The 14,429-nt window shown below is 50.2% G+C and overlaps 1 protein-coding gene across 3 annotated transcripts in view; it reads right to left on the reverse strand.

Annotated features, from left to right (window-relative positions):
• Positions 1 to 484: 484 nt before the first annotated feature.
• The window catches only part of MAPKAP1 (MAPK associated protein 1), a 293,758-nt gene continuing 279,813 nt past the window's right edge, over positions 485 to 14,429 (reverse strand). For all 3 annotated transcript variants that reach the window (XM_049774167.1, XM_049774165.1, XM_049774166.1), the window contains 2 exons: positions 5,863 to 5,960; positions 485 to 902 (listed from right to left, as the gene is read on the reverse strand). In XM_049774167.1, coding sequence (XP_049630124.1) covers positions 777 to 902; positions 5,863 to 5,960 — 224 coding nt within the window. In that variant the 3' untranslated portion in view covers positions 485 to 776. The remainder of the gene's footprint in view (positions 903 to 5,862; positions 5,961 to 14,429) is intronic.

Consider the following 14,429-nt stretch of genomic DNA (forward strand, 5'->3'; position numbering starts at 1 on the left):
GAGGTCGGGGACACAGGTGCCCTGTGCCTACTCTTGTCCGTAACGGGCGAGGCTGAGGCTCCCTGCTACTCCCTGGCCCTGAGACAGAGAAGGTGAAAGGCGCCAATGGGGCGCCGAGGGGCTTCCAGTCGCAGAAGCCACTGCACAGTTCTGCGGCCAGGTGGCACCTCCACGGACTCTCGGCAGATGGGGGGTGACTACCTTGGTCCTGGAGATAAGCGGGACACTGGTGAGCTAAGTCGGGGTCTCTGAACACAGAGCGGCACCACCTCCCTGCTCGTGGGAGTGAGGTGCCACCCTCCAGGTGATGCGTTTATTTAAACAAATGGCCCAGTTAAAGCTATCGACTAAGCCCTAAACATTTCTTCCAAGAAATCGAGCCTGAGCTTTTTCCAATCTGCCTGTTCAATATGGGAACAGATTTTAAAGGGAGAAACATAATCAATCCTCTGCCCCAAAGAATGGTCCATCAAACCAACCGTGATAAAGAGTACACCTGTTTATTAAAAGTGGGGGAAAAATAAGAGAAATGTACATTTTGTTCTCGTTTTTAAGAAATTTGATCAAGTTGCAAGGAAGTGCCTGGCACAGCTATGTACACCCCGGGGCGTGGCAGGCCCTGGGCCGGGCTGTCCTGCCTGCTGCCTTGCAGGCTCTGGTCCGCAGAAATGCCCCCAGCTCCGCTGTCCCGGGCTGCTGACACATGGCGGGTCCTCGGCCCCGGGCCCTGGCAGGCGGGCCTGGAGCTCTGGAACAGATTGAGGCGAGAGGTGGCATCACTGCTGCCCTGATTTCTTCTCCTTCTGGAAGCTGAAGCTTGTGCGTCTGTTCAGTTTTCTTTGTTTCTGAGCAGAGTAGTCGGCCCGGGCAGTGCTTGCGCGCGATTCTAGGATGTAGTTCACCTAGAGGACAAGAGGACAGGCTGGTCACTGGACTGAGGCCACTCTGCACGGGGAAGGGCCCAGACCGGGTGGCTGTCTCTGGGGCTGGGCTCTTTGCAGGGTGTTGGCTTCCTGGCAGGCCGGGAGCAGAACTAGTCCTTTCCCTTTGAGGGGACTGTACCTGGCAAGGCCTCAGGGATCCAACCAAGGTGCCTGTGTATAGAACACGTGCCACCACTGTGGGCCTGAAAGCTGGCTTTACAAGGGGAGGGAGATGATGGGGGCCTGGTCCGGGTGCTGCAGTCAGGAGGGCTTTTCTGATCTCAAGAGTCAGGCCCAAGCTTCCTGGCATCTCTTCTCTGTTCACTATTTTTGAGGAGATGTATACCCAGAGTGCTCAGGGAACCATATGGGCTGCTGGAGATAGAATCCGGGTTTGCTGCATGCAAGGCAAGAGCCCTACCACCTGTGCTGTCACTCTAGTGGGTCCTGCCAGCTAACTACCCTGGGCTGCATCTCACCTTTCTGAGCAAGCCTAGGAGGAAAGTGGGCCCAGCACAAGGCTCGCCCCAGCATCAGGGCATGCCTGGGGTCTCCAGCAGGTTTGTGTGAGATCAAGCTCAGGATGAGAGCGGACAGGGCAGTTCAAAGAGCAGGGCAGGCCCGGGTCTGAGTGGGTGAGCTGGTCTGTTCTGAACCAATCTCCCATCCTGGTCCAAGGAGCTCTTCGTGTAGCCCCTATTGAAATCACTGTTGTTGTGTATATAAATATTTTAGGGGATTACTATGTTACTCACCCTAACATGATTGGTGATTGTGCCCTACCCTAGACTGTGACTGGCATTCTGCCCCCACCCTAGGGTAGTACCTGATTCTGCTTCCACCATTGGTTGGTATCTGATCCCACCATTGGGTGGTACCTGATTCTGGGGGATAAAAACAAGGGTCTGTGGAAGGCCGGGGCTTTTTTGCTGGAACTGAGGCTGAGTCTTTGGACTTCAGTCTTGTCCACCGAATAAAGCTAATATTTCCACAAGCCTGACTGTCTTCGAGCTGTTTACCCGCCATTTCACCTCAGAACTGTCAGCTAGACATGCAACAACTGTCACCTGCCATGTCTGGATTGGGTCCCCGAGTGCTTCTGGGGAGCCAGGGCCCCCCAAGGGCACTCATGGCTAGGTGGTGTCTAAATAGGGTAGTGGTATGAGATACACAGAGCACACTCAGTGTGGTGGGCAGAGGCAGGAATGTGCTGGACCTGGGGGAGGTGTCCCGAGGCAGGGGGAACCAGCAAGAAGGCAAGGCAGCAGGGTAAGCCCTCACAATGGGACCTGGCTTAGTGGCGAGACTAGAGAGGTGCAGGGGTGAGGAAAACGTGGGGTCCGGGTCCCAGCAGCACTTCTCAAAGAGCACCATGTCATCCTGTACAACTGCCTCCTGAGGCGGGTGCCATCACCACCTCCACTGGACAGCTTGGGCAACTGAGGCACAGTATGGCAAGGCCATTCCCTCAAGGTCATGAAGCTATTACGTGACAGGGCCCAGTTCTGGAACATTGTCTGAGGCTTCTCAGCCCTCAAAGGCACCTCACCTTCATCCCTTCAGGTCCCTGCAGGATTCTCCTCTGGCAAATGCCAGAACAAATGCCAGGTCTCACACGGCTAAAAGTTGTGATAAAAAACTTGGGGCTGGAGTGACCAGTCTGGTTTCAGCTCTGGTTGCTACTGCCCTGAGGGCCGGGGATGGAGGTGGGCTCTGCTGGTGGAGGAGGAGCCCCAGAAGCTTGGGGCAAGCAGGGCAGGTTCCCCCCACATGGACTCTGTCCCCTCCCAGCTTTCTGCTCTGTTGGCCCCAGCAGCAGGCGGGCGAGGGCGGTGCGCGAGTGGGCACAGAAGGCCGGCCACGCTCGGCCCGCTGCCTTGCCAAGTCACCAGCTGAGAGTAATAAATCATGAGGTCCGCAGGGCCGGTGGGTGATTCGGGACGCCGCAGACGGCGTCTGGAAGGAAGAGGGGTTGCCTTCACGGGGAGAGCCACCCAGCATTGTGCGACGCTGAGCTCCTGCCACATGGCACTTGACAAAAAGCATTTACCAGGGCTCCTTAACAAGCCGACTCCTTCCTAAATTTATTATCTGCCGTGCTTTGTGATAATCACGCAGATAATTTTAATGGAAGATTAATGTAATAATCAAAAGATAAAAACGCCCTTTGGTCTGCCATTAGCTGGTTAATACGCTGTGGCGTAAAACTTGCACAATTTTATGCACTATAGAGTGTTTCAGTTGCGACGCATTTTACAGCTTAAGGCATAAAAATATAGGGAGTTTCATGGTCAATAAAGCCACAGCCTCCATCACTCGATCACAAGAAGTGCCAGTTAGCAGAGCCCGGCGTGCCCTCTGCGATCCCGCCCAGCCCGCATGAATCGGGCTGCACCTGCTTTGGCACGGCCGTGTCCAGCTGAAGGGCCACGCTGGATGCCACGGTATTACTGGGGGCCTACGTGCTTCGAGCCTCCTGCTCCCTCCAAGATGGGGAGAATAATTTTGGTTCTGCAGGGAGGCTGGAAAGGCCACCATGGGAGAGTCTAGTACAGGCTTAAGGTACCTGTTTTGCATGTGAACCCCTCTTTGATCTGTGGTCCCCTACGCACAGAGCTAGAAGAGCCCAAGCCTGGCTAGGTGTGACCCTCACATCCCTCAAAACTGTTTTTATGAAGTTGGTGCTCTACAGAGAGCAAGAGGTAGCATAGCAGTAGGACACTTGCTTGCACGCAGCTGACCCAGGATAGACACGGGTTCGATACCCTGCATTCCACATGGTCCCCCGAGCCAGGGACGATTTCTGAGAGCAGTCAGGGTGCTGCCGGATGTGGTCCAAAAAACCAACCTTCCCCCCAAAATAGAAGTTGGTGCCCTACAAAAATGAGATTTGTTGTCTTTTGTTGGGCCACACCAAGTGGCACTCAGGGTCACTCTTGGTTCTGTGCTCAAAAATAACTCTAAGCAGGTTCATATGGGATACTGGGAACTGAACCTGGGTCAGCCGCATGCAAGGCAAATGCCCTACTCCACTTGCTGTACTATTGCTCTGACCCTGGTTTAGTGTTTGTTTCTTTGCTTTTTTTATTGAAAAGAGAGGCACATCCAGAGAAAAAAGGGACATAGATGTGCCCATCTCCGAGTTTCTTTGATGCCTGCCTGGACCTCAGATCTTCCTTCTGAGCCCCCCCTACAGCTCTCTGTAGGTCAACCTCAGATCAGACACTCCTGGAGCCAAGATGACCAGTGCCAGTGATGGATGGATGAATCCTGCATGGTGGTGGGCACAGCACCGGCTGAACCCTGCAGGAAAGGAGGCCTGGAGCAATGCAAGGCAAGTGAGAACTCGCTCATGAGCCTCACAGATAAAATGGGCTGCAGCTCCCCTGGAATCTTCAAACCGGTCTAGAAACTGTCTCTCGTGAGAACAGTTTCAAGGGGTGATGCCAGGCCAAGGGGACCCTGCAGGAAAGCATCTGCTTGGGGGGAGGTGGGTCGGGTGCCCGTGAAAGCTTTTCTACACTTGTTCCCCTGCTTCCGCCGAGTCATAAACCTGCATTTCTGCCATCAGTCTGTTGCTGTGGAGATTATTCTGATGTCGAACACAGGGCTGTCATTTGACAAGACTTCTCAAGCCTAGACTATCTTAATGCTTGGCTGTAAAGGCAGTCTAGCCCCAATAGCTTATCTCTATGCCCCGACTCAATTATTAAGACTCCCTGGGCGTGGGGGGACCCTCTGATGAACAGCACTCAGTGGCAGCTCCTGTCCCCACATCCAGGTGGTCTAAGATCCACGTGGGGCCCCCACCCAGGTGACCCTGTCACCCTTTTTGTCACTGACCCTTCGCTTTCTTGGTTACTCACTTCTGAAAATCCTGTAGCCATGAGGACTTGGCTCCTCATGGTCCCTCCAAAGGTCCCTGTACAACATCTAAGTTGGTGACACCTCTCTCAGCTGCCCCCAACCACCTCTCTGGGAGCTGGGGAGAATTCCCAAGCCCAGGTTCTAGGGCTGCTATAGGCTTGGGGTGAAGGTACTGGCTAAGCCACTTTCCTGTGGAGCCTGTTTTTGTCCTTAGCAGGGAGTTTCCCCATCAGGGCTGAGTGGCTGATCTGTGCGGCTGCTGCCAAGCAGGAAGAAGGTGAAGGACCACCTGAGCAAGCTGGACTCCCTCGTCTCCTCCCACTTGTGCTGTGGCTCAAGTATCCCCCATTGGACCAGGATAGGAGACCTGGACTGACAGTGAGACTCCTGATTTGGAGAAGTCTGAAAACCATCACTCTAGGACTACTCGCAGCCCAAAAGACCTGGCATGGCCAGGAAGATTCTCAGAAATGCAGTTTTGGTTCTTGTTCAGACCTCTGGACCAGCAATCCATTTGGGAAGCTTTTCACAGCTCCACTGTTCTTACAGTTAGTTCCCTGTGACTCTTTAAGTGTGTGGGTGCAGCCTCTCAGCCACTCCCATCCTTTCACAGAAGGTTGCTCCTCTCTGGGGCGTTTTCTCTCCACTCATCCTCGGGGCCAATCTCTCCAGATACACTGATAAGTCAGGTCATCTCCAGACTCCCGGCACCTTTGTGTCTAACAATCTCTGACTGAGGCCTGTTCTTCACATTACTGAGCCTGGGAAGGTCCAGCAGAGGTGGCACTGCCTAGAGAGTGGTGGCAGTCTTCGAGGTGTGTGAACACACCATTTCTGCTGAAGCTGCTCCCAGGGTCTCAAGGAACTGACAGATGGAGGGAGGGATGGATGGTTCATAGATGGAGACTCTCTCTCTGTCCGTCTCATGGGAAGGTTTGTAAATGGAGAAACACACATACACACAGAACACAGCAGGGCGCCAGGTGGCTGCTCAGCCTGACCAAGGCGAGGGAGCTTAGCATGGGGTGTTCATCAGGTGGGTGCTGGGGTCAGAGGCCCGGGGGACACTCACCTTGAGCACAATCTCATTGATGGTAGCAGCATCGGATTCGAAGTAGAGGTGTTTATAGTCGTGATTGCTTAGATACGTGAGTTTGAATATTGCGTGACCTGGAGAGAGAAAGGCAGTGTTGAGGTTCTAGCGGGGAGCCTCTGCGGGGCTGGGAGACCAAAACATGCTTCCCCTATTTAACTCAAGTGCAAAGGGAAGGTGTCTGGGGGTGCTGCCGTTTTCCAGGAGAGGCTGGTGTGGTGAGCAAGGACACGAAAAGCACCTGACAATTTGAGGGGGACGGAGCTGCAGCCACATTGGAAACACCTGGATAAGACAGAGGTTTGGGGCCCACCAGTTAGCCCCGACCATTATTCTAGAAGGCCGAGATTCTGCTTCTAGCATCCCTAAGTGAGCAGCAGGAAGGGAAGGCCGGCAGTCACTGAGCCTTGGTCGCTCTCATGGCCCTGCGCCCTGACATGGTCATCCTCACCTGGAAGTACACAAACCCTGGCCTGGGGGTGCCGCTCCCTAAAGCAAGTCCACCTCCAGGCCCACCCCCCCCCCAGGCCCAGCTCTCCTGGACCAAACTCCCCCACGCTCCCTTCCCACCTCCACTAGCGCCGTGGTGGTGTGCAGGTTGCTGGGTTCCTCTCTCCTGTCCTCTGGGAAGACATCTGATCTTGTAACTCAACTCCATAGGAACCTCAGGGCCCCACAGATGCTGTCAGAGACCCCTGCTTGGTGCATCACCCAAGGGCCCTGAAGATGTCCTCTGTGCCAGTCACACCCCTAGTGACACCCTGCCACTGAGGCCCAGCTGACGCTGTGGGGAAGCTCTTGGTCCTTTTGGTCCCAGCAGCCCTTGGGCTCTGTTGAGAAGTGAGTCCCCACCTGAGATTCAGAGGCAGAGCTTGGCGGACACCCCAGGGCCCACGGCAGCTAGAACCCTAGACAGGGCTCCTGCAGACCGTCTGTCACACAAAGCCAGGCGGGGGTGGGGGACCTTCAGCAAGGCCCACTTTCGAGTCTGGGCCTTCTCATCCCCATCCTTTTAATGCAAGCAGCGCTGGTCACGGCTATTAATTGCGAATCTATCACCCCCATTACTGTAAGTTCACCTCTTTCCCGGAGAAATCTTCTTGGGGACTTTATTTACAGTAGCTAATTCTTCAGATTTCCCAAAATAAACTGATATATATGCGGACACATCCGGGGCCAGGAAAAGTTGAGCTGCTGGCATTTTCCTCTTGCAATGCAGTTATGATCTACTGATTGGAATGATAAATTTTCTAGGGAATAAGTGAACTCATGATTTCGGAGAAACCTCACTTTCAGTCTGAGGCGAACCTAGCCCGAGTCTGAATGGTGGGAGTGAGGTATGAGAATGAATGCCGAGCTGGAAGCTAATCATCCCTTCCAGACCCGTCTGTGCCAGGTCGCCAGGGGAAAGTGGTTCTGCTGTGAAACAAGAGACTGTGCACGTTCCTTCATGCTCACAGGCTCCAGCCAGGGTGAGAGGCTTGTGCTGAGGTCTCTGTGTGAGAACAGCACTGCGAGCGAGAGCGAGAGCGAGCCCGTCATCTGTGAAGGTCAGAGAGCTGTGAAGGACACGCAGGACAGGACGGGCAGAGACGTGCCCTCCAGGAGGGCTTGCAGCTGACACCTGGTTGTGACAGACCAGACACCAAGGCCCGAGGCGAAGAGAGACCAGAAGGTCTTAGGGAGACCCGGAGACCTGAAGCTTCGGGGTTCACTGACCACTCTGATGAGTGACCACCTGCTCTTGCTCATCACTGACAAAACCAAAGGCAAACGTCAAGACGTCCGTGCTTGTTTGGTGTTAGGGGCTGAGACCCTGTTGTGACCCTATCTCACAGTCTATCTGCATAGCCAGCTCGACGTGTGTGTGTGTGTGTGTGTGTGTGTGTGTATGTGTGTGTGTGATCAGTTGGCAGGGCATGAGAGGCATGGAGGGGACCCCAGACTGAAAGAGATCAATTGTGGGTGCTCAGAGCAGAGTCTGAGGCTCATCTGCACAGGCACGAGAAAACGAGAAACCACACAAGGGCAAGTCTCCCCAAGGCTGCCTGTGTTGGCCACACGACCAGAACACCTCACAGACAGCACCGAGCTGTACCAGGACAGTGTGCGAGAGCCTTGGAGGAAGGTGGAGGGCAGGGCTAATGAAAGGTGCCCCCTCTGACTCTCTCATGTGTTTGTCCTTCCTCACCACTGAGAGCAAAGCCAAAGACCCCTTCATTTGAATTGCAATGCATCAGCCCTTCAGTGCCAGTCAGAGTTGCCAGTGGGCGGGAGAGGGGAGGAGGCCTCAGAACCTGAGGAGGCCCCATCCAGGGATCCCCGGGGGTCTTTTGGGTGGCCAGAAGGGCAATTTTACTGAGCTCAAGTCGGCCAGGAGCATGGGCCAGAGAAAAGCTCATTGAACAGAGTGTAAGGGCAGGACGGGGAGGTCTGTGATGTGGTCCAGTGGTCAGGGCAGGAGAGGCACAAAGAGCTTCACAGGACTGTGGGTCCCCCAACCAGGGGAGTTGCTAGTGGCTGCATGTGAGAAAGTAATGTAAGGAGCCCACAGGAGGGAAAGGGTGTGGTTTGGAGCCTCTCTGGGTCTATAAGGGGCTGAGGAGGAAGTGAAGTAGGTTACAAAGGAGGAATGGAATTCATTCTGGGACAGCTCACCTGGCCCCAGACTCTATGGGCAAGTGCAATGAGGCTTGCCAGAATAAAATCTACTGGATCAATGCTACTTCCTGTGAGATGGGCTCTGCTGGAATAGGCTAAGGACAATGAGCAGCAAGTGTCTTTACCCAACACTGCCCCACAAGGGAAGGAAGCAGCCTTCTAGCTGCAGCCTGCAGGATGCAGGAAGGAATCAGAGACTACCCTGAAACAAAGAACCAGGGGATTCCACAGGGAAGGAAGGGCCAAACTCGCATAAACATTGGCTGGGAAAAGAATTAGAGGCCAGTGTGATTGAAAACAAAACGCCAAGTTGGTACCTACCCGATCAGTTCAAATGCGTTTGCGCATGTGGCTGGAGAGAGTGTGTGGAAATGCAGGCCTGCCTAGGGCCTGGGTTCTGGACTTGGATTCGGGCTGAACCCAGCTGTGCTGGCTCCAGGCGGCCAGTAGACCTTGGCATGAGCCCAGCTTTCCCCAGGAGACAGTCTTGTCAGGCCTCTGTGCATACAGGCTTAACTGCAGTCGGGCATGGGTAGGGAAGGCATCCTTGTCACTGAGACAGTTGAAAATAAAATGTTCATTCTCTTGAAGATTTTGTTTTAATTTTCAAATCGAATAGGCTGCCTCTGAGCACACACTTGCCTTTGTAGAGCTGTAGAAATAAAAGGCAACGGAATGAAGTCTAAAACGTGACATCTACGCACTGGTCACAGGTTCAGGGTAGACACGGAAACTATCCGTCTGCCTCGTAATACTGCCGCGGGCTTCAGAATAGGTGAGGATATATTTACATTCATGTGTTTTTTTTTTTTCTCCCCCTAAAGTAATTCGGAGAAGATGGAATGTAATGTTGACTAGAAACTAATTAGCGGTACAAATGTCAGAAGTGGAGCCATTTGGGCTTTTGAGCGCTAATTTATCCTACGCATTATGAATTATAACTTAAATACTTAAAGGCTGTGCTGAAAAAAAAAACCAAACCAAAACAAAAAAAAAACAGCTTCTCTAGTTAATTCAGCGGTGTGGCTCTCTTTAAGCAGGCCCAAGCTCTTCCAAGCTGGGCCGGCGGCTCCTACCTTCTGGGAGAAATGCAGGTTGTCAGCTACATGGAACAGAACAGACTGCAAGATCTTCCCCATAGCTGGGGATTCCCAGTGGGGCTGCCCCCATCCCACCCCCCGTCCCCAAGCCCCCAGGGGTCTCTACTTGCCAGAAAAATCTAAAACAAGCATAGTGGTTTTTTTTCTCCTCCCATTAAAAAAAAAATTCTACAAGATTTTACACATTATCAGAAATTCAGAAGATAGAGGGGGAATCCCCAGACACTCAACAGTGACACAGTGGCACAACCGCACCCTGCCCTCACCCATAGGATCAGGGGTGGCGAACACGCGGCTCTCGAGCCGAATTCCCAGCCATTATCATTATTTTGTATACTGTGGCTCTTTGCCAAGTTTGGATTTTGTTCTGCTGCTTCTGAGGAGGGACCTCTGAGGAGAGATCTCCAAGCGCGTAGTCCCGCTCCCAGTCTGCGTCAACCCGTCTCTCATCCCTTGGAGACAACTGCACAGGCCAGCGAGTGGGGGGGGGAACCCGTGTCACATGTTGGGTCACATCTTGCCGTTAGTTCTTAGTGTGGAGGAAGCAGCACACCCTCACCATCACTGCAGGACTTTTACCCTCACTCAAAGTGGCAAAATGCAATGTGTGTTTAATAGATTATTGTTAAAATTATATGCTTTTGTGTGAGTGTTTGTCTGTTTTGGCAGGTTACTGCGTGGTGTGGCTCTCTGACTCTCACAGTTTAACATTTTGGCTCTTTGTGTCAAACTTGTTCACCACCCCTGGTAGGATCAAGCCCAAAAGTAAAAACTTTTCTTTTTGGGGCCACGCCCAGCGACACTTAGGGGTTACTCCTGGTTCTGCATTCAGGAATTAATTCTGGTGGTGCTTAGGGGAACCATATGAGAAGCTGGAGAACTGGGGTTAGCAGCTTGCAAGGCAAGTGCCCTCCTTACTGTACTGTCTGTTACTCTAGCCAGACACCTTTCTTGGCTGGATCGTACCTACCCCATCTTCAGTGGCCAGGCTCCTCTCTGCTCAGTGTTAGGGTCCTCAGAAACTTCCAGTTCTACAGACAGAGAGCAAGTCTGAGGATCCCAAGTCCTGATTTCTTCACAGCAGGCAGGGATAAGACCCTCAGACTGGGCTTCCAGGCTCAGATTTTTTTTTTTTTTAGTTCTGTTTTCCCAGAGAGTGAGGGGAAGGTCTCACTGCATCTACTGGGGAGCGGGGGGCTCCATCTTCACAGAACTTTCTGCAGCCTCTGGGGAAGGCTGGGCCAGGCTGGGCCTGGAACCTCCGTGAGCAGCACTTCCCAGCAGTCACGGTTCAGTGTGACTCCTCTGGCCAACTATGTTTCCCCTTCTGAGCACCCGACCCTAGTGGCAAAGGCCAGGGGACTGTGGAGACCTCGCTGACAGCCGGAGCAGTGACCCACTTACACTTTCACCCGCATCTCTGACTCTCTTTCCTTGCCACTTCCTGATAAACATAATTAAGGCTCTCTGATTACAAGACCTCCCATGTGAAACGATTTCCCTCCTTCCTCTAATTTACTGAAAAGACTTCTGCTAAGGTCACTCCGACCTCGATGCTGAGAGGCATGAGACTGCTGGCCTCTGATTCTGCTGGGGCTGGGCTGCAACCGCTGCAACTCCTTTTCCTGTCCCTCGACGGACTTCCTCCGGGGGCTTTTCCCTGGCTGTGAGTCTTGGCTGGTCCTGATGTTCTAGCCTTGATTCTTGACTCTTCTAACTTGATGCTTCTTGCCTGTGAGTTTGGCCCTTTAGGTTTTAATTAGGTCTCATGGTTTGACTTTGATGATGATTTATGACCCAAACCAGACTATCTCTTTTGCTTTCTTTTCTTTTTCTGGACACATGGAGTGACTGGGATCAAACCCGATCCTGCCAACAAGCAAGGCAGGTGCTTTACTCACTGCACTCTTTGGCTCCCAAAGCAGGTCTAGAGCTCGCTTAGATCTCTAAAATGAGTATTAATTTATCTACAACAATAAACTCATTACAATTTAATATAAGTGATGTTGTCTTGTTGTTGGCTGTTTTGAGGGATATGTCCAGTAGTGCTCAGGGCTTATTCCTTGTCTCTGTGCTTAGGGACCACTACTCTACTGGGAAGGTTCAAGGGACCACATAGTGGTTCTGGAGATCCATCTACGTTCAATTGTGTGAAATTTGTTGTTGTTGTTGTTGTTGTGTTTTGGGCCACAAATGGTGTTACTGAGGGCTGACTCCTGGCTCTGCACTGAGAAATTACTCCTGGCGGGTTCAGGAGACCACATGGGATGCTGGGGATCAAACCCAGGTAGGCCATGTGCAAGGCAAATGACCTCCCTGCTGTACTATTCCTCTGGGCCCCAATAATATCATTTTGTATAATCAAAAAATACCTTGTATTTTTCCAATGAAGCTGTAATGAAAAGCTGGTTACTATATTTTTTGGTATAATAGAAAACAGTTGTTTATCCATGTTTCTGCATATGTTTCTGATATGCTATATGATAAGATATCTATGTACGAAAAGTAAATCTTAAGAGTTTTAGGAAAGAGAGATCCAGTGCTGCCGCCATGTCTACCAATCAACCAGTGCCAACGACTCATGTAACTCTTGAAAGAGGCAAGCCAAGCTGGAAAAACTCATGGGTATCCGAGTCTTGAAGTTGATTGCATTGGGGCACCATTGGGAGGGGGAAGGGAAGCCCTGCTGAAGCCTTAGCTACTGCACATACACCCCACAACTGCCACAATGGCTCAACTTCACTACTTTTCCTAAAACCTAAGCTCAACGAACAAAACCAACAATAGAATAGAATAATAGAATGCTCAACTTGCAACAAATAGCTTAGAAAACCTTCAGATAATGACATAATGACCCCATAGTGAGATATGACAATTTTCACAAATTTTCCTTTAATGAAGTGTTTCTTGATAGTTCTATCACCTTTTAGGTGTAACAAATAATATTAAGTAAATTATTCATATCTTGGAAGGGACAGGTTTGGGGATGTGATAGGAAATGGGATAATGGTGGAGGGATTGTTATACTGGTGGTGGGATTAGTGTTGGAGTCCTGAATATCAGAAATAACTGTAGAAACTATGAAAGCTACAGTTTTTAATGAAGAAATTATAAATAAAAAGGATATATATATATATTAAAAAATATCCGGCAATGTTTAAGGGGCTACTCCTGGTTCTGCACTCAGGAATCACTCCTAGTGATGCTCAGAGGGGTCATAGAGGATGCTGAGGATTGAACTCAGGTCAGCTGCAGGCCAGACAAGTATTTTGCCTGCTATACCATCTTTCTCTCCAGCCTGCAAGTATTTTTATACTCAAACATGATAAAAGGTAGTTTATAAACATAAGCTGCCATGTGGAATCTTTGTAGTTTGTTGCATTTAGGACTGTATTGTTCTTTGAATGAATCTTTTTTTACTCCTGCATCATTCTTAGTATAAAGCAGCAGTTTGTGGAAAATATTGGTTTGCCGCTAAATGTTGACATTTCATTATGATATTAAAAAAAAAGCACACTCATTAACATGACTATGACCGCCAATCTCATTAGAAAATTCTTTAAGTCATGAGAGTCAAGGTCACAATAACTGATACAAGTTTTCCAAAATTTTAATTTTCACTTGAAAGCTTGAATTTCACTGCTGGAATAAAATACTATCACTGGCTTTTCTTGATGCAGCAACCTCACTTCCTTTATTTTCAAGAACACATCTGCCACAGACTGGCATCTGCAGGGCTGAAATTGGTGTGATTCTTTTCAGTAAAAATGGTATTCAATGAAAGAAATGGCTAGTTTCAGATTGTAACTTGATTATATCAGTGCTCTTCCTCAAGCCCAGCATTCTACAGTCATACACAGCAGGAAAAATAATAATGTATTTTAGGAAATGAATGGAGAACAAAGCTTTATGGGTCTTTTGATGCTGCAACTCACGTATAAATTATTCTAACAAAATGTTATATATACCATGAACTGGTTGAGTTTTATTCCACAACTTTTGGAGGCAGACATGCCAGAAGCGAATTCTCTATTTTATCTTTAATTTATGACAATCATTCCATATTACACGTTGTCCTCCTGCACCTGTTAAGTACTATGATTTTTTCGAGGTTGTAAAAAAAAAAAAAAAAAAACCCTCTAAAAAACCCCAAAATACCCTCTAAGTCTTGCCACAAAAATAATTCCATATTGTTTAGGAACTGATTTGTTGTACTAATTTTTCTTTTTTGGTTTATGGGCCACATCCAGTGACGCTCAGGGGTTACTCCTGGTTATGTGCTCAGAAATTAAAATTGCTCCTGGCTTGGGGGACCATATGGGATGCCGGGGGACAGAACTGCGGTCCATCCTAGGTTAGTGCTTGCAAGGCAAATGCCTACTGCTTGCGCCACCACTCTGGCCCCAGTTGTACTGAATTTTTTCCTTTTTTTGGGTCACACTTGGCAGCACTCAGTAGATACTTCTGGCTCCACGTTCAGAAATCACTTCTGGCAGGCTCAGGGGACCTGAGGGATGGACCATACGGGATTCGAACCACCTTACTTCCATGCTATCTCTCTGGCCCCAGTTGTACTGATTTTTAATAGATTTTTCTGTTTGTTTCATTTTTGTTTAAGTCTGGTCAGTTTTACTTCCACTGTACTGTACAGCTTTATTCTTGCTCATTTCTCCTTTTTTTTCATTCAATGTACTTTAGGAGAAAATCAGATAACCAAACAGGGTTGATTACCATTTAGAAGATACCGTATAAGCCATGGAGATGTCTCAAAAGGCTGGGACACTC

This window comes from Suncus etruscus, chromosome 5, assembly GCF_024139225.1.
Source record: "Suncus etruscus isolate mSunEtr1 chromosome 5, mSunEtr1.pri.cur, whole genome shotgun sequence".
NCBI lineage: Eukaryota > Metazoa > Chordata > Mammalia > Eulipotyphla > Soricidae > Suncus > Suncus etruscus.